General features: G+C 34.7%; 1 protein-coding gene across 1 annotated transcript; it reads right to left on the bottom strand.

Moving 5' to 3' along the window:
• On the bottom strand, nt 1-27147 carry DNAAF11 (dynein axonemal assembly factor 11). Its single transcript, XM_065752404.1, has 12 exons — nt 27080-27147; nt 25177-25344; nt 20863-20940; nt 18970-19142; nt 17873-18072; nt 15508-15696; nt 14838-14915; nt 13160-13225; nt 11565-11634; nt 10626-10721; nt 6968-7050; nt 1-323 (listed from the first exon to the last, which is right to left on the bottom strand). Exons 1-12 carry the CDS (start codon nt 27087-27089, stop codon nt 140-142), a joined length of 1395 nt encoding a protein of 464 aa, XP_065608476.1. The 5' UTR covers nt 27090-27147; the 3' UTR covers nt 1-139.
• Between the last annotated feature and the right edge of the window lie 451 nt (nt 27148-27598).

Genomic DNA, 27598 nt, shown 5'->3' with positions numbered 1-27598 from the left:
TACAGAGGTATCATGAAGTTTATGGTAAGAATTGTAATGTAATTTCCAATTTCAGCTATATAATACTTACTCTACACATAGGATCATGAAAACAACTCAGGTATACAGACTACAAACGGAGTGACTAATTAAGAACATTTCAAATTAAGGGAGGCACTTCATTATTTTCAAAATCAACATAACTTTCCATTGTCTCTGTAATCTTCTCTGGATGTAGCTTAATAGGTCCCTGTCCAATTCGTTCCTTTTCTGGGATTATCTTTGTCACATCTGGGAATGAATATTTACTAGGATCCACTTCTAATTTCTCAACTTGTCTGCTCCTGAAACAAGAGGAAAACAAATGGAAAAAACAAACAAAAAAACCCTTCATTTCAGTGTCAAAAATAACAGCACTGTTTTGAATATCCATTTATAAACTCATTGTCTTCAGAGTGAGAGTTGCTACTGAGTCCAAATAAATGAGGATTAAGAGTTCTTATTACTTGAAAATTCTTCACTACAATAACTCAGTGTAAACTACTACAAAATACAACAAAATCTTCACATCTTTTACAACATTATCTCTATCTTACCAAGAATAAACACTGATAGTTAATTTTTTGGCATCCATAATTTGCTGACATGAAGACATGAAGATTGTTGGTGTCATATTATAAATGATTGGCTTCTGATGTAAGACAGGATTTTACAAGCATAATTGCTCTTTCATCTTTCTTTTTATTGTTATCACACTAAGTGATTATTAATTAGAAGATGACAGATTCATCTTTGGAAAGCAGAAATACTCCTTTATTTAGACAGAAAATGTAATTGTACTAATTTGTGTGCTTATATCAGCTAATTTGTAGGGGTTTTTTTAGTGTAAATACTAACAATGTTTGTGTTATGAAAAAAAGAGATAATAGAAGAAAGGCTAAAAGTATAAAAGAATCTCCAGATTCAGACGCTATTAAAGAAGGTCTTTTAGATCACATTTAGAGATGTGTGTACAGTCCAGTTATTAAGAGAACCTTCACAGTGCAGTGATGGAGCACTGGCACAGGCTGCACAGAGAGGTGGTGGAGTCTCCTTCTCTGGAGATATTTAAGACCTGCTTGGATGCCTACCTGTGCAACCTGGGCTAGGGAGCTGCTTTGGCAGGGGGGTTGGACTCGACGATCTCTAGAGGTCCCTTCCAAGCCCTACAATTCTGTGGTTCTGTGAACACCACATGATGATCGAAGATTTGAAGTATACTTTGTCATACAGCATTAAAAAAACTCTTTTTGTTGTTGCTTGTTTGTTTTCTAAGACATTAAATTTTTTGAACAGAAAAAATATAGCCTGTTGTCAAGTAATTTGCAACTTTTTACAGCAAGAAAGAAAGAAAGAAGGAAAGAAAGAAAAAGGAAGAAAGGAAGAAAAGAAGAAAGGAAGAAAGGAAGGAAGAAAGGAAGAAAGGAAGAAAGGAAGAAAGAAAGAAAGAGAAAGAAAGAAAGAAAAACACCATCTTTAGTTATTACAAAAGTAAGAGTTTTGTCAAGAAGCTTCCAAAGTCAGCCAGTGCTTATTCATTGGTCTCCCAGCTCATGCCCATGTGTTGTATCTCTCCCCAAATTATGGAGAAATGAAGAGGCAGGTTTCTTCACCTATGCTAGTGCTAAGGAAAATGTGACTAACAGAGGAGGCAGTAGTCAGCCTACCCACCTCTTTCAGCCTTACACCACTAGAATTTTCTTGTTTTAAGGGAATTATTTACTCATTTTGCTGGGCAGGAAATGCCTGGAGAAGCCCACACCTTAATGATCAGAATAACCTTTTCCCACAGGTGATGAAACCAAAAGCTAGTAAGAAAATCTGTTATGAAGAAAGATATAAGAAAATTTATTTCTTTACTCTGAATGTTCTTTCATTTATGAGGTTAGACTTTTAACTATACTACACAGTTGAATGACACAAAAGTGGATTCGTTTTGTGGCAGCATTCCAGAAAATGTTCATCCCTTTGAGTTAAGAAACATTTCTGTTTCCTCTGCAATTTGTGAAAAGTGCTGTCACCTTGAAGGATTTTATAAGTAGCCACTGGGGGAATCCAAAAAGAACACACTCTGTCTGGAATATTAACATAATCAATAATGGTGACTCACTAATTTTAAGCATCTCAAAAAAAAGTAAAGAAGTATAAATGTTAAAATTAATCAACCTCAGCATGTGCTTCAGTCACATGGTAGAAAAGATTTACCTTTATTTGACGTATTGTAATTAGTATTGTTATTTTGCATTTGTTCTAAAACTGTACAAATTGCTAGTCATGAAAATACAATCAATACTATGGATTTTGAATAATTCATTGCTTAGAAGCAGAATAGATTTCAATACACCAAAAACTAATTAACCTTGAGTATCATAAGTAACAGTCCACATCAACAAGCTAGTCACCAGTCATTCTTAAAATACAACCAGCAGATATTATCTAGAATTATCTTTTAGCAACAACAATAGGAAAGACAGAGTCAAACAAAGGACAGGTATTCTGTACTTGTTTACTACACCTCATCATACTCTCTCAGCTATCATGATAGAAATGTATGGACAATTACAAGACTTAATTATGCTGAAGTCAGTGCATCTATGATGCATGCGCAAGTCACTCCAAAATTATTGTTTCCTATTTATTTCCACAGAAACTACAACAGATGCAAAGAGCACAATATCACTATTTGACAGGGCAAACTCAGCTACAAAATACTATTTTTCTACATAGTCATCACCATAGCTATGAATTTTCATCAGCTATGGACAAGAGCCTGCATACTGCATTTTAAATATCTTTGTGGCCATCCAGAACATGGCTTCTGTCTCATGTCATTGTTGTCACTGCTGAAATATGCCTGAAATATAGTATGACTATTGAGGATGTCATGACTACCTATGTGGGAGAAAGAATGAGTTTTAGATCATCTGAATATTATTTTTTCCAGCAGAGTAAAAAATATTCTTGTTGCTAATGCTTTTTCAAAAGCAGTGGTAAAATAGCTCATGCAGGACCAACTTCATCATATCTAGAATCCTCAATGTTTGCAAATGATTTCAGTTTCAGGCACTGATATCTGCTGCTGAGTGGTCCCTACTCAGAGGAGAATGATGGTCTAAAGATTATTAGATCATCATATAAAATAAGTAATATTGAATTAAGTGCTTTATTTTTTTTCTGGCATTTCTTTCCCTAAGAAAAATTTTTTTTCTATCATCTCAACATAGTTGAAAGACGTTTTAAAAACGTGGTTTTTTGTGTGTTTTTTTTTTTCACAATTAAAAAAAAAATGACAGTCCTTCAATTTTGCATGACTATAGCAGCCTGCTGATCAATCTGGAGTGTGACAGAGTACAAGTCTGATGATTTGATCTTTTTATTTTTATAATTTACACTTTTGTTCACACCATTCTTAATTCCAATATTTGATATTTTAATGGTTTGACAGTTACATTTTCTGGTTTCAACTTCCAAATTTCAATAAAAGTTTGAATTGCCAAAGATTTTTCATACTTGTGCTCCAGAAAACACAATCTGATATTTGCTTGAAAGTTTTCTTTCTTGCAACAGTTTTTCCAATGATATTTACAAGGTATGACCAACAGCTTTGGAGAGCCAATACTAGCATCCAAGTGTCAGCTTCACTGTTCTGTCCCTCACCTTTGTTTTCACAATCACTTAAAGACACCAAATATCAAACTGACCTTGTCTGTCAGTAAGAAACATGCTCCAATATGTTCAATATGCAAATCCATCTTAGATCACATTTTTACTCCTTAATTGTCCCAGAAAAATAAAAAGCATTGCTAAATTTGTTAGTAAAAGCTGAGTCATGTATAAACATCAGAGAAGCTTACACTGAAAACACTTTATTCTAACAAACTGTTAAGACCTCGTTTACAAAGTTCTGAAACATTATAAAAACACTGTAAAGTATACCTATGCTGTCAGTCCTTTATCCTTGTCACATATGGACATCTTGAGATGATTTTAGATTTCAGTGATCAAGAGCTAACTGAATAGCATTTTTAATAATTTAAGGTATGGATAATTAGTTTGTGTGAGCAAATTAATTTTCAAATTGCTTCTTAGCACCCCACCTTTTTTTCTTTTGTGTTAGTCAAATGATAGAGGTTTATCCTCTATATTTTGATTAGTGCTGTGCCTCCATGAGAATGCAATTCAATCTACACTTTATGCTTAACAGTGAAAAAAAGCCTTTTTAAAATGTTGCTTAGTCAGACCTGATCTACTTTCTGTTTAAAAAGTCAACTGAACTACCATTACTATGTTTTCCACTATTTCAGGCAATGTAACTTGCTTTGAGAGCAATAATTATCTGTATCTTCATAAAAGATATCTAACTATGTAGCCTGAAAATATTATTTCTGCACATCTGAGATCAATTCTCTGTAGAATGTTCCCATGATATCTCAGTAGAACTGATAACTGATTTGCCAGTTGTGATCTTTCCACACATTTATTCATCTTTTGTGTAGGCCACGTTTCAGTTGTGCTTACCTGTCTGTTAGTTAAAAGGTTAAAATGTTAAAGGTGCTTACAGCAGAGCAGGGTTGGTCTCTTCTCATTGGTGACAGGTGACAGGATGAGGGGAAATGGCCTTAAGTTGTGTCAGGGTAAGTTTAGGTTGGATATCAGGAAACACTTCTTTACAGAAAGCATTGTTAAGCACTGGAATAGGCTCCCCAGGGAGCTGGTTGAGTCACCATCCCCAGATGTGTTTAAAAACAGTTTAGATGTGGTGCCCAGCGACATGATTTAGTGGTGGGTTGTTAGATAGGGCAGTATGGTTTGGTCGTGGTTGGACTCGATGATCTTTAAGGTCTTTTCCAACCTGAATGATTCTATAATTCTATGTTCATTCTTGGTTTCGGAACAGAAATGAAGGTGAATTTGGGTTTTGAAAAACTGCATAAATCCTCTTGCAGTTCCTTCAGGTTACTCTGTCTACAGCTTCAAGGAACTTCTAGCCTCCTCTTACTTCACCTTTCCAGTTTGGAAATTATTCATTTTGTTCTAAGGTATTCCTTTTTGCAACATTAAATTCTCTCCTTTCCAATTTGTCACATCTCTTCTGTAAACTGCAGAGGTGCGCTGGGAAAGATTTGTGGAAAGGAGAAGTCCTACACTTGGAAAGATTATTTCAAGGATTCAAATTAGAATGCATTTTTTGTTTCCATTTTCTCTTTCTGTCTTAGTAATAGCTTTTATCTCAACCCATGAGTTCTATTTTGTTTCCAGTTCTCTCCGTCTTAGGAGTCAGGGAATGGCTGAATGGTGCCTAGCTGCCTTCCATGTCAAACATCAACAATGTATATTAACATTTAGAGACATTTCCCATTTTCTTTTTCTTTTTTAATTTCTTTTCCAGTATGATATAGGAGGAACAGTCTAAAGCTGAGTGTATGGGCAAAGAATCATTAAGTTTACGCAACTGTTACTCTTAAGTTTCCAGTATAACTTTATAAAGTCAGTTCCTACCTATGTATAAATTTCACCTATGTAACAATGGCAAACTTAGCTTCTTTTCCTCATAAATGAATTCTGAGGCCAATAACAGTTAAGCCTGACAGATGCAGCTGCTTTATTAGTAGATGCTCTGTAAGTATAATAAATCAAGAAACCAAATTCCTGCTAAGGTAACTTATCTCTTGGAAGGTTTGAAATAAAGTTTTGCATACAGTCACAGAATGTGGCAGAAGTAATAAACATCATCATCTAATACAGCTAACGAGTTAAGATTTAAAGCACTATATTATAGTTCAGCAGATTATGTATGACAGAATTTAGCAAAGACATCTGTAGTTGTCAAGTGTAATCACTGTAATGAATATTCCTGTGTAATCTACGAGACAACTATTCAGCAAGTTTTTAACATCTGGCTTGTCAGCACTTTTTCAAATTAAGAGGTCAAAACTTAGTATTTTTAGTAAGAGCTGTAATTCAGAATGCCTCTTTCCCACTTCTTTTGTGATTTGTGGTCCTGCAATATTTTACAGTAAAAATTGTTTTTTCCTTCAAAGTCTTCAGTAAATATTTTAAGGATTACTTAAAAGGCTCCTGAAATTGAAAAGGTTTCTGAAATTGAACAAATCTGCACTTTGCCATGGAGTACCTCTAGTTCACCACTTGGCTGGATATATGGCCCATTTCATTATTACTTTTCAGTCACATCCTTTGTAGCCAAAGCTAAAGGTACACAAAGAGTTCCAAGGAAATATATAGTAGCAACCCACTAGTTGCCAGTTCATTTGCTGTTTGGAAGAATCCATTTAGAAGAGAGATCACAGATGTAAAGAAGAAACATCTAATTTCTAATCCACTGGACCCTCTCCGGGAATTCCTTGTTTTTCTAGAACTGAGGAGACCAGAACTGGAAACAGTGCTCCAGATGTGTACTCATCAGGGCAGAGGAGAGGGGGAGGAGAATCTCTTTTGATTTGCTGGCAATGATCCTTTTCATGCACCCCAAGAAAACCCAAACCTTGCAGAATTGCTTTTTGGAACTACTTAATGCAGTAGCTCAATGTGTATACTCTATCAGGGAGCAAATACATTCATGAGACAGATTCAAAACCATTTTTTTCTAAAAGTTTTTGAGAGGCTACACAGCAAGGAGTTTTGCAGAGACAACTCCCAGTAAGTGGTATAGGTTTAGGTGCACTACTTCAATAATTTGAATGAGTTGATGGAACAAAACTGATCTACAGAAATAAGTGCTTTTTTGGCTTTGCAATTGGAGAAGATCATTTTATAAACAGCACCAGACAGGCCATTAGTCTAAGGATTTTATATACAGTTGTAATGTATACAAATCAATATTTTTGTACTTTCAACATTAAGATACTCAGTAAGGTGCAAATACTCTGGCAATTGAATTACTAATGTACAAAAATTAAAACTAACCTAAAAAAAAAAAAAAAGGAATTACCTTGTACTTTTCTGCACTGAGTTGCTGTTGGAAGGTTTGACTGAAGTTGATAATTTTTGCTTAGCCAGGATTACTTCTTTAACCTAAAATAAAAATAGACAGAAAAATAAGTCCCACAAAAGCTGGTATTTATGCTCAAAAGTATTTAAATTATCTGTCAGCAAATGAAATATTAAGAGGATGTGAATAAATTTTCTCTTGTGACATTCTGTCCTTCTGTCAGATTTTAAAAGTTTTCACTGAGGATGAAACATATATAATGCCATTTAACCAAATGATCTAAACAGAGTCTTGTTCAAATATATATATGAGTGTGTATATATTTATATTTAAATGTTTAAATATATGCAGATATATATATTAAGTATATGTTGTCTTTTTTAGTACCATGTGAATAATTCACATTAATATTCTCTGTAACTCATGAGCTTTTTCTTGATGTGTCTCCTGCTTGTATTTGAGTCTTAATGTCTATGTTAGTTCAGAAATTTTTATCAAAAATCTGCTGCTTTCTGGACTTCTCATTATAAAAAGAAGTGTGACTGCGGAGTCTTTCAGCTACTTTGCCAAAATGGAATTTCAAGACTGAAGCCTAAGTGAATTCCCTTCCTCAAAGAAAACATGTCCATCACCATTTTTTGGAAGGAACGTATTTCATTTCTCATGGTGAAAAAATATCTCTCTCCTTTCTTAACAACATCGTAGGAGGAGGATCCCTTAAGCACTTGAATGGAAGAACAGGAACTACAACAGAACTATAACAGAATTAAACAAATAGTTCATTTTATCTAATAGTTTCTAGTAAAATTGACTCGAAAGTGTTCTGTTCCAGACCTCTTAAAGTCTTTGCTCCAAATTGTGTAAGAAATAAGACAGACCTATAATTCTATAGCTTCTATAATTTGTTTCTGAGATGCATTGCCAAGAGGCAGATCCCTTCTGATTCTGTATATACCCTGGTGAAAGGAAATTCTTTTCTTTGAACCTTCCTTTACTTCACACGGGCACCTACAGTGCTTTCCTTTGATTTCTCTGACACTAATGTTCCTTAGTTCACCCTCTAAACATATTGTCAAGGAAAATAAGGAAAATCACTGGTCCTGCAATCAACAGAAAAGGTTTCCTTGACAGGATAAAATTTTGTCAAGTAAGAGAAGGGTTAGGATTTTGTACTAGATCATCTTTTTTTTTTTACTCAAAAGCTCTCTCACTCAGAAGATTTCCTCCTCCCCTTTTTTAAGAAAAAAGATCAGGTGACACTGTCTAATTTTCTTTGTTGTTTTGAAACAACATGCAACTATGGTACGTGAGATTCACCAAGACAGTGATTGCATGTTGATATCACAGAGAAGTCAAGGAAGCCAGCCTAACTAATATGGAAAACAGAACTGACAGAGGTTAAACTTTGGCTCAAGATTAAGATTTTGGGCTCAAAAGAAAGTTAAATGACAGAAATTTGAAGTCTGTGATATGCAGGAAGAAAGTCTAAGTGAATACAGCTGAAGCTTTCTGGAATTGATTCTATGAAACTATTGTTAATATTTAGATTATTCAGAAACCAGAAAATAGAGGTCATTTAAGAACATTAGCAGATAACTCTAAAAATGGATGTGTTAAACAGAATCTGGCATATTTTTTCAGAAAAGAGAAGGAATTTGTGAAAACAATATTTTTAAGCTGAGTCATCTTTTCAGCCTACAATTTTTTCCTACAATGGCTTTCTTCTCCTGCAACGTGAATTCCATTGAGTAAAAGAGTTTATCTGAAACACATTTATTCTGAAGGAAGAACTGATTTGTAGGTTTCCACAGCTGTTTATCTCTCTCCGAGTGCTCTGGATGGCAATGACATATTACTGCATTTTCCACACCTAGCTGAGTGAGAATTTTGTGCAGTTTCATCAGAAAATTCTTACACTGACATGTGTGATATATATGCTTCTATTTTCACATTAAGATAACTAATTCTCAATGATGTTTAAGTCATCAAATGATTTTGAATGCCTACACTATAAAAAGCTGTCAAAGTTAAATTTTAAAACATGAAGCATTATACCGAATATATCAGAATACCAAATAAAAAATGTTTGCTAATAACACTGATTTTTGTTGCTGTTTCTCAAACAGTAATTAATGTGCTACTGGTATAATCTACTGATGGCATTTTACAAAACTGGTGATTGAATATGACAATTTTTGGTTAAAGTTAACTTCCCTGCATAATTTGCAATGATGACACAGAGTATAGAGGTTCAAAGTTTAAAAACAAAAATATTTTTCCCAGAAAACAAAGCATGCACACCTGCATTGTACCTGCTATCAACTCCCTGCTCATACAAAATCTGTTTGGACACTTAAGATTATTTCAGGATGAACATCACACTTGAAAAGTGTCACTTTAACATTTCATTGAATCTTGAGTCCTTCAGCTTTGTTTCGATGACCATCCAAAAACTGTTCAAAGACAGTGCCTTAGAAATTTCTAACATCCATTCTGCATTCATTTGCTGTGTAATAAGTAGTACATTTAAGAAAAGTGTTTCCAGACTAGGTGAAAATGATTTACTTTCTTCTGCTTTATGTAGAATTTACTATTTAGAGCATCCATGGTATGGAAGACCGTCAGAGAGGCAATTAGAGGTTTCATTTTTCAATTTAAAGGCTAGGAAAATATTAACAGGCTGGAAGATGTACAGTGAAATGTTTAGCAACCTAATCAGAAACTCACTAAAGCAAGAAAAAAACACTGAATTCAGTTAGCTTTCTGTTAGAGATCTTTTCTGGATAGCATTGCAAGAAGTCTTCTGTCTAAGTCTACTTTACAGTTTATTAGTATTTTAAAAATTTCAGTTACCTATGTAATGTGCTAGGTTTTATATCTAGTTAGAAAGAAATTAATTCTGAGACTAGTTATTTATAAGGAACAGAAATGTTAAATATAGTGCAATATAATCATTAGGTTTTTCTTAATCACTAATACAAACAGAAAAGAAGTTGCATGAACTGTTCTGTCCTTCCTCTCATCTTGAAATAAAGAATTTGTATCAAGTTTATGATATAAAATTAGTGCTATCAAATATTGTTGTTATTAACTTCAAACATAATGTTCTGGAAGAAATGCTTGCAATGGCCTTACAGGTACTCCCAAACTTTATTCATTATATTACTTTCTTAGAATACATTCTCTTCCTATTAATATGATTTGTTTGGATAGAGAACATTTGAAAAGGATTTGTATCCCAAAAAAGTAATTTTCATACATACGTGGGCCACACAAATTTTGAAAAATTCATTTGGTTTTCTTATCTCACACAGATAAAAAAGGATTTCTTATTTTCAGTTCTTTTAAAAATACTTCTTCAAACATGGCTTCAGAACATGACAGATTTTGTACAGGATATTTTCATATAAAAAAAGCTGCATGTTGAAAATACAGGAAAGAGTTCTATTAATAATGATTTTCTTAAGGGTTCTTTACAGGAATTCTAAATCACACTTTGGCTCTATGATTAAATTGTCATTCTGGAATGTTCCTTGTTTGGAAAATATATCCTGAATAACTCTAGCTAGCTCGTTGTTACCTGCAACTCAGAAACATTCCCAGTGTACTCACATTTTAAATACCTTTCTGTGATGCCAACTTAGATTATTTTACATACCTTTGGCATGCTGACAACTAAATGACCAGTTGTTTGAGATCTTTTAGCAGAGCTGCTATCTGGCTTCACTTCCTCAGGGAGCACAAGCTGGAATGTCTGTGAGAAAACACTGAGTTAAAGTATAAAATGCTAAAATATCTTTTATTTATTAATTTATTTATTGACCTGGATAAGGCACACCCATAAACAGAACTATCACATTCTTTGATTTTTACAGCAGTAGATGTCTTAATCCTCTCACTTTAAATATAGTATTACTAATCCTAATAATAGATTAACATGCTAAACAGCTTTTACTAGCACAAATAGTTATATGTATATTCCTGAATTGCTGTCATTTCTCAAGTGACATCTCTAAAAAAATGTTATAAAATGATGCTTGACATATATTAGCAATTAAACAGGAAAGTTCATCCTGTCTGTTTTTTTAAATTAATTCTGAAATTTTATTTATGTAGTTGGTAAAGTCATAAACACAGACTTTAGTTTACCATTTAAGTATTTCAAATTTTGCAAAAAATTGATGATAAAATTACAACCACTGAGAAAGGAGAAAAGTAAAATGATGTTTTAAACACTCCTTCAAAGGAATACACATCCATTTGTTTCAGTCAGCTATAAATTCCAGATTGTGAAATTGCTAAATAGTAGCTTAGGGCAACAAATAAGCTCTCGTAAGTGATTTATGGTACACTATAATGGGAATAAAAAATGAGGAGAGAGAGAGAGAATGGAATTTCATTGCAGGCTTTGCACCTCTTCTGGTTAAGACTTCCATAGTTTATACATACTTCAAAATAATGCAAGTATGAAAGAACCATTTTTCTGCATAGGTGCACACAAGTTGACGATTTCTGGAAGTCAATTACAGAGTACACTGAATAACCATGGTAAACACCAAGCACTGATTTGACACGAATTTAATATGAAAAACCTAACCTTTCCTTTCACCATTACTCGTATGTAAGTTGGCTGGACATCAACATCAAGAAGAGAAGTGTCCAGATGCCTTCAAAATGAAATACATATAAATTAATAATTTTTACCACACCATTCACTAAATAAGCACTTCCAATTATTTAACCCTGTAGAAATAACTTGACAGCTTCTAGAGTACAAAATTAAACTTTAGTTATTAAGTTAAATGAAATATTACTTGGATTTGGTGGAATTGTTTTTGGAAGATGTAGTCTTCCTATGTGCTCACAGAACGTCACATAAAAAAGTGCCTAAACTCTACCAAGTCCACAACATCAGTCTTTCAGTACAGCTGTTGTATGTCTATAGCATTGCAAAATCTTTGTGGAAAGTGAGGGGTTTTTTTGTGTGTGTGTTTTTCTGATAGTTTACTGCTTTACATTAATATGAAAATTTGCTTACTTGCTATTTAAAATTGTAGAAATATTTTTGCTACTAGTGGTAAGTGGTATATTTTTAATAAAGGGACCCTTTTTACATCAACTGAAAGCAAATACTTCATATTTCCAGAAAATGGTAGTTTTGCATTTACATATTGGCAAAAAAAGACTGTGACCTGTATAAGCTCCACTATAACATCTGCTCTCCATCATGTGAAGCAAACTCTTGTTCCTGTGTCCAGCTAGTGAAAGTATGAGAACATATTTCCTATTTTCACTCATTTATAATGTTACTTCTAAGGTGAAATTTTCAACATTTTTAGTTTGCATTCCTTACAGAAGAGTACAGACTATTAAACAATATCCAACATTTTATCGCACGTGAACAGAATTTGTAAGGCTCCAAAAAACCTAGTTCTTATAATTCAGAAAAACATGAGTGTGCTTGTTCTAAAGGAAATTAACAAGCTTAAAGGGAAGAACACCTGATGTGAATTCTAATTCAAACTCTAACAAGTTCCCGTTAGAGGTAAATAATCTTGTGGCTTTCTAACCCCTTTTTGACACAACTAAAGCCACTTAGTACTTACATATAGTACATATATATAGTATATAGTATACACTACAAAAGAGTTACAAGGTTCCCTTCTCATATTTTGATCTGTTTCAGCCAAATTTCTTCCAGAGAATGCTCTGTCATAGTTTAGGAAATAGCATAAACCATGGATTCTTTCCAGTAAGCACTATGGACAAGGATATCCTACCTTGTTTCAAGAAGAATATAACTAGAAAGACCTGAAGTGTAATAGAGCCCTTCTAGGGCCAGAAAACTGACAAAAAATACAATTTCCTACAATTCTATTCTGCCAATAAATGAATGGAAAGACTTTTATGTGAGTAAAAAGGACAAGTGTTGGAGGAAGCTTGTCTGTAGACTGCAGAAGACATAAATAAAAAAAACACTATTAAGACACAGTGCTCATTCAATCAATCTGAAGGGTCTTTTGAGTTATACAGCTCCATTTCCTAGACAGAGGTTTCAAGATTTGATTCTATGATCCCCTATATTAATTGTTTTCCTCTTGACATTCCCATTACAAAAAGGAGTATATTTGGAATTCTGTGTATTAGAACTCATGACAAAAATGAAGTGGAAAGCTAAATAATAAATCTGACCTGTAAACAGCAAGATCCAAGATGAACTGATTGTTTTCTTCATCATCTTTCAAAGAGAAATTAAGCCTAATAGTAATGAAAAGACACTTCTAGAATCAGTAAAATTGGGTTGAATAGACAAACATTCTGACCCACTTCAGATTCAATTACTAGCAATTTTAGGTTAATAAAAATACACAAAAATGATCAAGTCACATGATCATTTTAGAAACGATTTTCAAATTTTCCTCATAAGTAGTAAAACCTACTGACATACTGACATTTGAGCTAGAGTCACTCTTACATTCACTTACTACTCTCCCTATCCGACCCCCAAGAAACAAATAAAAATTGTGTTGAAGGTTAGTTAAATATAAATCAGTCTGTCAGTGCAGAAAGAGAGACCTCTGCTGGCAAAATGTCTTTTTCATGGATGTTTTCATAAAAAATCAGCTCTTGAAAAGCATGAACAGCCTGAAACTCAGTAATTCTAACTTCAAAATTTGTTAAAAAAAAAGCATGTTTTTTTTCACGTGAATTAAGTTCCCTGTATCATAAATATCTGCATGTGCATTTGTAAAGTTAAAAAAATGTTTAGATAACATCCTTGATTCTACAAGATTTGTCATATTTGTTAAAAATAAGACTGTAGATTCTGTTAGCTATGTGTTCTCAATCTAAAATTTTTGGACAAATCTTATCAGTTATAAATTTAATACCACTTTTGTACTTCTACTATAAGGAGACATAGTCTACAGTTACACATTCTGATCAAACACTGAAACTGACATTAGAATCCTCAGATACTTTGGGTTCATCTAATAGAAAAAAGCTAAACTGTTAGCAATTTGCACGTATTCTCTCAGCAATAAAAATATTTGCCAGATGTACTTTTAAAGTCCTTTCTCTCCTTTATTGTGACACAGACTAACTGGAAGAAAGCTTATGGAGCTTTTAGTTTATGCATATTTTTGAACAGAATACTGCAAACAGTCCAAACAGCTTTGTTTTCCATTCATGCATCTTTCTCTTACTACACCCCAAATTTTAAGAATGCATTAAAACAAAAAGGTAAAATTTTCTAGGTGAAAAGTAAAAATGAAGAAGATAAATATTTTTCTTCTCTAAGTAGCATACAGCCATTCCTCTTGATAACCTTCCAGCATCAGATAAGCCTGGATATTGTTTCGGACATCAGACTCATGCAATAAAACAAAAACTTCATATAACACCATCTGTCTAGTCTTTATTACATCTCTCCAATACACTGCCAACTTCCTGTTGAAGCCATAATGGCAAAGAATGCTCAGTGATCTGGCTTCACCTTATACTTATACACATATATATATTCAACAGTCATATTTTGGGTAAACTTCTTCCACTATTATCAAGATGCTGTTGGAGAGTGAGCCTTACTGTAGAAGGGAAGAAGAGTAAGGAGTTTTATATTTTATACAGAAAAATAAATTCTTCAATTTTCAAATATCAAACAACCTTCAATACTTTACTCACTGAAAACTATTTTTCCAGCATCAGAGTATAATCTTAGGAGTAATTTTCCCCACTCAAAATACCATACTACATATCATAATTTGTCCATTCTCTTATTTTTGTACTGTCACATATCTCAAAATAGCAGTTTAAATCAACTGTCAAGATAGCCTCTTTAAATTCTTCATAGCATTGCTTCCTTACATACTTAGGCATATTGACATTCAGAACTTTTCCTTCTGCAGTGACCAGTGTTGGAAGAGGCTTCTCTTTCTTTTTTGACCCTCTAAACAAAACAGAAAGAAACAGATTGTACTTTCACAGTAAAAAAAAAAAAACAGATTGTAATTTCACGATTTTGTAATTTATTTTGCATAGCAAAACAGAAAGGAGAAGATGTCAGGAAGGTAAGGATTAGCTGGTACTGGATTTTAAAGATACAATTTAGTTTAGGAACTGAAGAGGTTATGTCAGATGTCCAGCTGAACATTAAAAGCATCATTGAAAGCTGAGCAAATGCTTTGTAGTATCATCTATTTACAGAGATAGCAACTTCATAGGTGTGTCCCTGAGTATTCATTATCAAACATATCAAACATGAGTTAGCTGGTAAAACAGTGGAAATTCTGAAAACCAACAATGGAGCTGGAAATATAAATTACATTTAAAAACTCAATTTGAGGGAAAATAAAATAAAGGGTAATAGAAAAAAATAGAAAATGAAACAAAATCAGCATCTGGAATATTTTATTCACATTTTTAAAGCATATTAGCACAGGTAAAAGCAATATCAGTGTGAGGCAGTCAACCTCCTCTCTGTGCCTTCAAAAAGTAGTTCTTCGACAGTTCTCAGAATATATTAAAACAAAAAAACATACCTTATATTGTCTTCAGCTTTCCTTTTTTCTTCAATATATCTGTGAGTTTCTAATCTAGACTCTGGAGTATATGGTGCTGGCTCCTTCCAAAATCTTCTGTATTCTTCATCATCTTCAACTGTTCTCCACATTTGTTGTTTCCCTTCTCCTTCTGTCTGATGATTTTCTTTGTATTGTAGGGATTTTGGGCTACACAAAAACCACATGGAATATTGTTTGAAGAAAGAAGAGTAATCTAATGAATTCTTGCAATAATATATTTTTTACCCCAATATGAATATTAAATCTTACCAAGAAAAATATTCTAATTATTTCGATAACTTATTCTGCTCCTCTTCTTGCAAAAAAAAAAAAAAAAAACACTTCAACAAAATCATTTTCACTGACAACTAAGAAATGATACTATAGCTTTGCTAAGCCATCCAAAAATACTGAAAGACAGTTCAGAAGAGTTAATTTCAGCAGCAGAATTGTCAGATGCCCTTGTAACCTTCAGGTGAAAGAAAATCTTCAGTCCCTGTCATGCTTAAGTATTTTCTCTATCAGGCAGCAGTAGATAAGAAATTTATAAGATAGCAACTTTTTACGTACACATTTCAAGTGACATTTTTGAGCATAAGTCTCTTTTTCCCCTAGCACTAAGCTATCTATACAGAGTGAAAACTATATTTATGATAGACCTCTGATCTGTGAGAATAAAGTTCCATAACCAATGGAAACAAGGATGTGTCATCTGGGAAGAATACAGAGCGTTTAGATGAGGTGCTGAGGGATTTGATTTAGTAGTTGGGTAGGGATAGTGATAGGAGGATGGTCGGACTAGATGATCTTGTAGGTCCTTTCCAACCTTATGAACCTATGAACCTATGAACCTATGAACCTATGAACCTTTAAACAGAGATGCTGTCTGGACATGCAGGGATGGGATTAGAAAAGCCAAGCCGTTGTGAACCTAATGAGATTTAACATAGTGAGGTATTGCACCTCGGTCAGAGTAATCCCAGATGCGTATATATACTGGGTGAAGAAATCCCTGAGAGTAGCCCTGTTCAGAAGGACTTACGGGTCCTGGAAGATGAAAAGTTTAACATGAGCCAGCAGTATCTGCTTGCAGCTTGGAAGGCCAACAGATTCCTGGACTGCATCAGAAGAGGAGTGGGCAGCAGCAAGAGAGAGATGACTGTCCCTCTCTACTCTGCCTTTGTGAGGCCCCACCTAGAGCATTGTTCCTATGCCCATGCATCCAACACAGGAAAGATGTTAAGCTTTTGGAAAGGGTCCAGAGGAAGGCCACAAAGACAATTAGAGAGCAGGAACACCTCTCCTATGATGATATGATAAAGAAATTGGGCTTGTTCAGTCTGGCAAAGAGAAGGCTTCAGGGAAACCTCATTATGGCCTTCCAATATCTAAAAGGAGGCTATAAACAGGAGGGAAATCAACTTTTTACATGGGCAGGTAGGGATAGGACAATGGAGAATGGTTTTAAACCAAAGGAGGTAAGATTTAGATTAGATGTTGGGGGAAGTTTTTCACTCATAGGGGGTGATGAGGTGCTGGAACACATTGCCCTGAGAGGTTGTGGATTCCCCATCCTTGGAGGTGTTCAAGGTCAGTTTTGGTAGGGCCCAGGCAACCTAATCTAGTGCTTGATCTAGCAGTCGGGAGCCCTCCCATTGGCAGGGGGATTGGAACTTGATGATATCTGATACTTGAGGTCCCTTCCAACCCAAGCCATTCTATGATTCTTTGATTCTATGAACGATGGAAATCAGACTCTATTGGACTAAAAATGGACTAAAGATGAAGGTCAAGTACACTGAAAGATAAACAGAGAGAAAAATCCTTCTGCTGTCTTAATCATAGTAACATAGGGTTGAAGAAGTGTAGGGGTAAACACTCCATAGTCTTTTACATCTTGAAAGATCTTCAAACTCTGTTCCATTCTTAATATCTATTAAGTTTGAAGCAAAAGAAATTATAGATGAAGAACAGCTTTCTCTGAAGCAATTGTATTACCTTAAATAATAATTTCCAGCTGTCCTCCTGAAAAAAGCTATACTACCAATCATACTACCATTTTGGCACCCAGACAACTTACTGTGGAGATACAGGACCAGAATTTTTTTGTACTATCTACAGGTCAGTAATTAATGACATTTATAATTAATCATATTTTTAGTAGGGTTAAAATGCTTGAGGATAAATAACTAGAATCCTACTACAATCAGTGATAAGGGCAAACATGAGACTTTGAGTAGAATTACATAACAAGTATTTCAGGAGGAAGAGCAAAATTATTAATGAAGAAAGAGAAGAATGATGATTAGATGATTACTTAAAAACCGTTGCTGCTTACTGGTACCTGTCAAGTCCCAGCTCAGCTTCCATTTGTTTTTCTTTCCTATCCTTTCTTTCACGCATCCTTCTTTGAGCCTCTTCTTTTTCTTTGGCTCTTTTGAGAAGATAAGCTTGTTCCTGTTCTCTGATTTTCTGCTTCACTTCTGGATAGTATTGAAGTGCTTGAATCCTCTCTGAACGTTCTATTTCTTTACTATCCAAATACTTTCCAGAGAGAGAAAAAAAATCCACACAAATACATGAAACGTTTTAAACATATTCAAGTAAATAAATTCAGGTTAATTTAATATTCATTTTAAAACTCCAAAATGCTATTTAAGAAACAGTATATTAAAAAGAATTAACAGTACATTTCTATTAAGATCTGAAAACGTGTCTGTGCATGACAGTTGCCTTTTGCAGCTTCTCAGAATTTTACTTGGTCTTATTACTATGGAGCAAGAAGAATCCCTTCAGCCATTTCTGGCATTTTTTTTCTGACTTTGATTCAGCTTGTGGAAACTATTACAAAATGATTTAATGTGTTCATTTACTACTGACAAAGTGAGTCGAATCTTCTCACTTGAAGTGAAGTAAGTGTACTTCTCCAAGGGAAAGTGAGAATGTATTTGAGGACTCCTTCAATGATAGGAAATTGTTACATCTGTCCCTGCACAGAACCTCAATCTCAATATATCTACTTACATCAGATGCAGTATAGTACATTTTTACGTCACATTCTATCCTTGTGTTGCCTTACACTGTTGGTATGGTCTATAATGTCAGTACATTACCAACAACCTGATGCCTTCCTAAAATCATGATAATATTTTTTTTAAAAACTGTCTGTATAAAAACAAATGAGTAAAAAGCCAGAACTGTACTGTGTATTTATCTTTTGGGAACTTCATTAAAGCATCTCCAATGAGAATGTCAGATGACTTTAAGAAATGCCTGTGGTTTAGTAAAAATTCTTTGGAACAGACTTCACTTTCCCAAGCGCAGTAAGAAAAAGATTCATTTTTTTTCCTACTATGAGCATTTATTTTGTTTTGGCTTAGTATGTTGAGTCAACAAATCTGGTTATTAATTTGTTCATAAAATTAACAATAAATATCTTACTTTTAATTGATGAAGTGTTGCCACCACAAATTGTCTATAACCTTCAAATGCAGCACATGGGTTACCCACTAGAAACAGTTCACTCAAATGTATATTATATTTTAGGGATTCAACACTGGACAGTTCACCAATGAAATTTGCTGTCAGGTCAAGCTTTTTCAGCTCTTCACAGCCTATTTGAATACAGAAAAAAAAAATCATTCAATTTGTTCATAACATACATGTGCATACTTACTCTTGATTTCATGACTGTGAGAACTTTGTGGTCAGAAGTCATATACTAAAGTGCTTCATTTCCAGATAAGATAAACTGCAGCTTTAAGAGTCTGATCATCCTGGTACCATCCTCAGCTAAGTCTTCTCCACGTGGCTAAAGAGTGCCTAATTGCTTCAGAAGAGCAAGATCACATATGGGTTTCATTTCCATGCAATGTTAATCTTAACTAACATTACCGAAGTGTTGATACAATGTTTTCTAAAAATCCACTCCAAGTCGAGATGAAGTTTTCCACTTCATGGACTCAGCTATTGTTATGAATATTTTATCACTGATTAAATTGCACAAATAGGTGAGAAAATAGTGTGTTAACCAGAAACATGCATTATAATTAGTAACACTAAATTTGCTAACAAACTGGTCTGGGAAATCTGGATCCAGAATTGATCATCTACTCCTTTTATCATAATCTGTCCATAGGTCATAACCTTGTTCTAAGAGTAAAAAAGTTCAGCTAAGAGCAAATTCAACTTCTGTGATCATCATTATAATCAGCTCTTTTTCTCTGCAGGTCTACTTGGCAAGTATTCTATGCATAATGGAACTGAAAGAGCATAAACAACGCAAAATGATTTATTAGGGGATTAAAACAACCTCAATTTTTGCAAGGCTCGCCCCCAAAGTTTCTGGCATCTAAGTAAATGACAAATCACAGTAATAAATAATGCATTCTGCTAGAGGAACTTAAAATTGGCATGAAAACAGATTTAAATTTCTCAACAAATTGCCAAAAAAAAGTAATGCAGTACATATTTCAGCAATTATTTGTTTATTTTTTCCATTTGATTTAAACCATTCTCTTGAATCAGCTTGCATACGATTTAAAAGAAAACAAAACAAAACAGCTTTTTTTAAATTATTTTTTGTCACATTTTATACACTCAGCAACTTGACAATTAAGAAAAAAGAAGTAAGTCAGAAGTCAGAAATGATTCAAATAATACAGAATGTGTCTATGGATAGCTCTAAATCTTAGGATTTGCTCATGGAAATTGTAAATCTTTGGACAAACAATTATAGTGACAGGCTAAAAGATCAACCAGAGAAAATATAGATAAGATTTTATGTAAAAAGACAGAAAAAAGATTGATCTGAAAAACTCGATGAAAATACTCCAGACAGTGCAACTTCTGTACAACGTAGAACCTCCTTCTGTGAGACTTTTGATTGCTGAAGTGAAGCTGACTGCTGACTCTGAACAAGAGACACTTTTTACAGACAGCATAGCAACAAAAGAAAACAGAAAAACACGTTGATTTGCTCTGGATTAGCTGCAAAACAGATCATCTTATCTTAACAGTGAGGCAGTAACAATCCTGTATGGGTTCATCCTATTTCATAAATTATTAAATAGACCTTTCAAAGCTAACAATACTGGTTAAAGAGTATGCAGAGAGCAAGTTAAAACACATTTAAGAACCAACAATGACAAAACTTCAGCAGTTAGAAGCACTGGCTACAAAGAAATACCGAAACACTTCACACAAACCAGCTCCTTCTGATTGTCAACGAAGTACATCTATTGATGGGCAAAATTAATAGCTTCCACTTTTCCTTACATTAAGTCTCAAGTTTTTCAATAAGAAAAAGCAAAGTAGTTCACTGAAACATCTTACCTTCCAAATTTTCAATTCTTTCAATATTGTTTAAAGCAACATTTAAATATTCTAGCTTCTTTAACTTGCCCACATTTTCTGCAACAAAACACAGATCCATTATTTCAGTTTCTTCATTTCAAAGGCATTATCATTTTACTTGTTTGCTTAACTTCAAACAAACAATAAAGCAGAAAAATGTGAACAACAAATGTGAATTTGTATTATACTATCAGGGATTTTTATTTTAACATATAAAAAGATGAAAACAGAATTTCTATGATAATTATAGATTAAAATTAAAAAAAAAGGAAATAAGGAAGGCTATAAACACATTTTTTATAAAAAAATAAAATCTATAATACAAGTATATAATGCAAGAGGACTGGATAAAATACATGGTGAAACATTCCATTCATCATGCAACTCAGGAATGATTGGATTATATTTTGTCAAGCTTTATAAATCTAGAGTTTTAAACTCAGAAATATAGAAAAGATTGGTTTCCTTAGTAGACATTCACTTTTAAAGGTCTTTTATGTACAGGGCTAATACAAGTAACTTAAATAATCAATAAATCCATGTTATATTACAGTTGGCAGAATGTATCCTGTTTGGAAATAAAGCCTTGAATTACTATCTTACATTATACAAAGTTACTTATCCTGCAATTAATGCCTTGTCCATAAAATAGTATGAGTTAATTCTGGTGAGAATGTGGTCTAAGAAGCTTCCTTTTCTGCTGGAATTTTTGAGGCAACTTTTTAGGAAAATCTGTACTAAAGATATGCTTTAATTCCTGCCATTAGCAAATAATGGAGGGATTAACAAATTGAATAATGTCATTTTCAACTAGGATTTTCAGATATGCATGTTCAGTTGAGGAAGCAATAGTGGGTTGGCCCACAATGATGGGTTAGCCATTATCTTTTCTATGGTCACTGGTGTCATAATGAATACACAAACACACCATTCTGATGGAAGTAGTGGCAAATGCAGTGACAATCAACTTCAAACTGAGATGCCTTTCTGCCATAAGCCTAAAAGACAACCTTGACACATGCATTAGCATTTAGGGAAAAGAAAAACCATATCTAACAATTCCCTTCCTCAGAGCTCATGTTCCTGAGCTAGTAAGTTTACTAGTCCTCTGCTTGTGTTACACTGTCCATCACTGTTGCATGTCTGCCTACAGTATATTTTTAAAGCTTGATGCTGCTCCATGCCCATATACTGAGTGAAACTGGATTAGCATGCAACACAAGTTCACAACAAACAGAGGTAAGGCTGAATAATGGAAGAGTTGTAGAACTATTTAGATAGGTAGTGGCTTGGGATCTGGAGGTTAATTGCAGAGGAACATAACTAAGATCTGCATTGCAGAAGAGATCCTAAATACTTGCATGCTTCTTCAAAGAGGCTCAGCTCCCGCAACTAAATGGAAGTGGAAAACCAAGGATTACAGCCTTGTTGTCCCTGAGACAATCACACATTGTGTCAAAAGCATTCTGTGGCTGACGCTGCATAAGATTTCACTGGCACATGAGAGAATTCCTTTCTTGGATTCAAAACAATAATAGTTTGGCATGAATTGATTTACACGAGCTTTCTATAAGCTTTCTTTACAGAAAAGCATCATGTAAACCCTAAACTCCACCTCACGCATTATCTAATGTATCTTTCTTCAGAGTGGAAAGCACTGAAAGAGTGCAGTACTGCTTGATGTTTGTTCTAAGAGGATAAAAGGATTAGAAAGTTGATTTAATCATAGAAAATGTGCGGTAGTGAAAGGGTACAAGAAGATGTTCTACATCACTTTGTTCCAAGGAAAGAATAAATACAGTAAATGATATATCCAGGAATATTTCCTGATAGATTAAGACAATTGGACAGAAATAAATGAGTGAAGCTTCTCTTTATTAAATGCAGTGATTCAAACTTATCCATAGTGTCACTGTGATACAACTGGAATACATACAATGATTTATTTAAGCTGCAGGACTCCTCTTTCCACAGGCCAAACAGAAGATAACAGGCAGCTCTCAGCCAAGGACAGGAACATTCTATAATCTATGAACTAAAATGTGTTATTTTCACCACAAACTATTGAAATTAGCAGGATCACAGTGTCTGCTTTTCTATTTCTGTCAGAATGGCTACCATTTCCTACTTTGCATACACAAAGGAGATATGGGGAATAGGGGAACAGTAAACTTTACCAGTGCCAAAATCGGTGGGAAGTGCAAATGCCATCTGAGATGTGACACACAAACCTGAGACACAAGTCTTATGTAAGATATATGCTTTAACTCATGATTCAATTCCCTAGCCACCAGATTTTTTGAAGATCTGACTGGAAAACCTATCCAGTGAAGTCAGAAAGTTTACTTCATGCTCCAATTCACAAGTTGTGCTGACTAATTGCTGTAAATACTGGCCCTACAGTGGCAAACAAGGAAATTCAAGCAGAGGAAGATTCATCTAACACACACTGATCATGTCTGTAGCTGAGCTACTTCTCTTAAGCTCCTCTATAATCGATAAAGAGAAATAGGTTATTCAAGGTGCACTTTGTCTCGTCTTAAATTGGCTGTCTAAAACCAGTGAACTAAATCAGGCTCGAAAACATGTCTTCTTCCTAAGGGAGGCTACAGTAACTGGCTAAGACATGGATGCCTAGAAGTTTGGTGCATGAATTCTTCCACTTAGCTTACTAATACATTGGAAAGGTGTTTTCCTAATTCACAGATGTTGAATTTAATTCCTCAGCGAGGATTCATGCTGTTTATTTTCGTGTATATTTTTCCTATGCTATTTCTTTAACTGCAATATCTGTATGCATGTGTGAGGCAGCGTGGAGCACAGTGTTACGCTGTATTTTCTTCTGGTTTATAAAAAAGAAAAGAACAAGGACTCATTCATACAGCTTGGCAGTTTTACCTTCTATGCATATGGATGCCATGCAGTTTGCTGTCTGAACAACAGGCTAGTCTGATCTTTTGGGTGCTGTATGGATTTCCTTTAGGAGAAGAGACACATCCTGACATAGGCAATATAAGACATATGGCTATCATATTTTGATGTACTGAAGTGTGCTTGAAACTAATGACTACCTGTTGTGTGTTCTGCATAGGCACACTGCTGTCTACTTCACAGTGGATTACTTCTTGAATTCAGTACTGTTTCTATGAGATATGAGCATTACAAAAGAATGTGATAAGGTCTTGTGCCTTAAGCACAAAATAACAGAGAGAAAAACAACTTTTTTTGGTCTAATTTTGATGGGATAGAGCAGCATAAAGCAGTTCAAAAAAATCTTTCTGGGAGAAGATTACTCCACTCTAAGAAATACCGATGTTATCAATACAAATACTCCCTAGGAATTTCCTGACAAGCCCCTTCAGGGCAGCTTGGAGTTGAGAAGATTTAAAATCTTAGCCTCCAAATCATAAGCACAGAATTTTACCCTAAAACTCTAGATTGTTTTTTCTGCCTCTTAAAGAACTTCAAAGAAATATGCTAATATCATTCCTGAACACTTCTGGTTTTCCATTCTTCATAATGCCTTTAATAATATGCTTTAACTTTTAGTTAGCTCCAGAGAGATCAGGCAGTTGTACTTTGAAGGTCCCTTCCAACTGAACCACTCTATTCTTTCTACAAAGTATCTGTAGAATCTAAGCTTTTCCAGACCAGGCCAGATGTTAGATCATTCCATGTGCAAGAAAACTTAAAACTGTATCACAGCAGAACAAAACATAGCTCATATGAAATTGTATATGGTGGTTTAGAAAGATCATTCAGACTCCTCTGTAAATTGTCCTTATGCACAAAAGCAATTATCACATATAAAAGAAGATTATTTCCATTTTAACAAAAGCTATATAAAAACAGAATTGAAAAATGAGCATGGAGTTCTCAGGCACTGCACTTCATGGTATGCACTGAACTGTCTCTCTTTATTACAAGGGAAGGATCTTTCAGATATCCCTTCATATTTGAGATTTTAACGAATTCAGGTGTTCTACACTTATATTCTAGTGACTTGCATCTTCATACTAACTTTTTCACTTAAATTTCTTCTGCAAATTTCTAAGCTTCTTAGAAATCTGCCAACATGGAAGGGAAATAAAAGCTTGTGGGTGAATAGTCAGAAAGAACCTTTCTGTAGTTACTCACTCCACATTCCCATGAAGAATAATACAAAAGATACATGTAAATATATATATATATAAAAATTAAATATATATATGTAAATATATATATATATATATATATATTTCTTACTACACATGGAATTCCATTTAATAAGAAACACATCCAGAAAATGCTTACCAATTTTTGGAATTAGGTTATTCTGAAGATAGAGAATTTTCAAATCTCGACACCATTTGTCAAGGTGTTCTAATTTTTCAATTTCCTGCTGATGTAAAGAGATTTCTTCCAGTGAAAAGATTTCACAGTTATTATGTTCTGCACGTCTTCTAACGAGGTCTTCAGTGACTGAAAAAATAGTTGAGGTCATTGGAAAATATCTCCACCACTTGATTTATGAACTGTTTTTAAGATCATTAAAATCTTTTATTCCATCATAATAAATAGATACTTGGGACAAATAACAAAAAGAAAATGTGCTATAAGTGCCAAGCAACATCAGCTCACCTGATACAGTGAAAATAATTTGTAAAACACAATTAAGCCACCTGTAACATTTAAAAAGATACATATGAAAACTGCTGAATCTTCCATAAAAGTGTAACCCAAACCTTGCTTGAGGCAAAGTTATAACTAATTCATGCTTATAAACGTTTCTGCTGGGATGAAATGTAATCCTAGGTATTTCATAGGAACCAGCAGTTCAATAGCAGCAAGCAGAAGAGTTTCAGTGGCTGAAAGATGCTAGAAACTGGGCTTCAGAATTTTCATTTAGCAGTTTTTATTGCCAGGCAATCTTTCTAAAAGTGAAAAAGCTCTGTATAATGAAGACACAAAAATTCTATGAGAACTAGTGCTCACTCTTGAGGTAGATGTTATTACTTCGTTTCCAGTCCACTGCACAAAAAAAAGCACTAACATTTTCATCTCCTTGATAAACAGTGAACTACAACGAAGTACTGATTAAAAAACAGGATTTTTAGCAAATGAGCATAGACACTTTCTCAGATTTTAAAGCTTAAAGAAGCGTAGCAAGCCTTTCAAAAAGACTCTGAAGAAAAATAACAAAAAAAAAAAAAAAACAAAGCATAAATACAGAGATCAATGAAAGCCAATTGGTCCTGGGATGCACTTATTACATATTCTTTCATTGCTTCTTCCTTTCAGAGAGGTTATGATAAATTGTCTGTCTTTATTACTGGTCCTTGAATGGCTGCATGGATTCACATGAACTGGGCTGATAAAAGCTGGGTGCTCTGTGCACCTGTGTAGCCCAAATTTGTGTGTGTCAGTGCAGTTCCTCTATCCGCAGCCTTTAGGAAAGGAGCAAAATAGGTTTTGCACTGATGTTATATTATTTGCAGATGAGCAGGGTTCAGTTTCCCTTCTTTCACCCAAATTTCATTGGATTTAGATTTATGCCACATTTACAGAAGTACAGCATTATTTAACAGTGATAATAGTACTGGTGCAAGAGGGGATCCTGTCTGCATAGGAAGCGTGTTGGGAAAGATGCCCCTTCTTGAATCATTGTGGGTAGCTTTGCTGCATCTGAATAACCACCTTCTGTTCAACAATAAATCAATTAAAACCACTTAAATTATTAGGGAAAATAGAAATACGGCAATAATCGTGATTAAATACTTCAGTATTTACAGAAAAAATATGAAAAACATCAGCATTTCTAATAACTTCCTTTGCAAGCATGCTGGAAATGACAGAAAAGAATGGTGTGCGTAGTGGCAGATCTTCTAGGGACAGCTATTTGTGAGCAAGAAAACAGTTGCACAATCTGCACACTCACACATTGGAGACATCTTTAGGCTCTGTAGCCAACGTTTGCAAAGCACTGAGAATCAATCTCTCAACCAGTGGGGCTTCAGAGACATGTTTTGGGGACTGCTGTAGGGAATGGGGTGAACACCTGACATTTTGTAAGCAACCTACGAATTTAGGGGGAATCGGGGAAACAAACTTGCAGGAGAAAACTATAAACATTGAGGCAAAGGGGTGAGGAAGGGGAAGCAAGTGTGGGGAGTGGGGAAAGGAGGGATGGAGTCCGAGAGCTCTGTGTGACACTCACTCCGCACCATGGCTGCACGCCGCTCCCTGCCGCCGCCATTACACGCCGCCGCCGCGTTGCCATGGCAACGGGGCCGGGCGCTGCCGGGCCGCCGGTCCCAGCTCTGCCCATCCGTCGCATGATGTCCTTGTCGCCTCGTTTTTCCCCTGTACCGCCTCGCAGCAAACACTGCTGTCCTTCACCTTTTAACTGAGATTCTCCCAGTCTCATTCTCTCTTACCGGTCTACCTAAGGCATGAATCTGCTCAGATAGCTGTGTGAAATGTGCCATGCTATGTACAGAGGTCTGTGCGCTCTCACTTGCCATTACCGTGCTTTAACTTCATGCACAGTGCCTGCCTTGCTACCAGCCTAATGAGTCAGAGTCGTGGATGGAGGTCCCTGTGACATAAATTCTCATGTCTGGGATTTCCTACTTTGCAGTTACCATAGTAATGTAGTGTTGCTTCATGTACTTGATCAAACAAGTTTACAACTGGCAAAAGCATGGCAACCTAAATCTCAAAGAAAGTAGAGGGG

The sequence above is a fragment of the Cyrtonyx montezumae genome, unplaced genomic scaffold, assembly GCF_038088225.1.
Source record: "Cyrtonyx montezumae isolate F1298 unplaced genomic scaffold, pur_monq_1.0 scaffold_8, whole genome shotgun sequence".
In the NCBI taxonomy this organism is placed as follows: Eukaryota; Metazoa; Chordata; class Aves; order Galliformes; family Odontophoridae; genus Cyrtonyx; species Cyrtonyx montezumae.
This window is presented reverse-complemented; position numbering and strand designations above follow the sequence as displayed.

Coding starts and splice junctions, on each gene's coding strand:
- DNAAF11 (XM_065752404.1), bottom strand. Junction 18,073..18,969: donor CAACACTTCATCAATTAAAA/GTAAGATATTTA, acceptor CTCTCTGGAAAG/TATTTGGATAGTAAAGAAAT. Junction 13,226..14,837: donor CTGAATGTCAATATGCCTAA/GTATGTAAGGAA, acceptor CATTACTATTAG/GCTTAATTTCTCTTTGAAAG.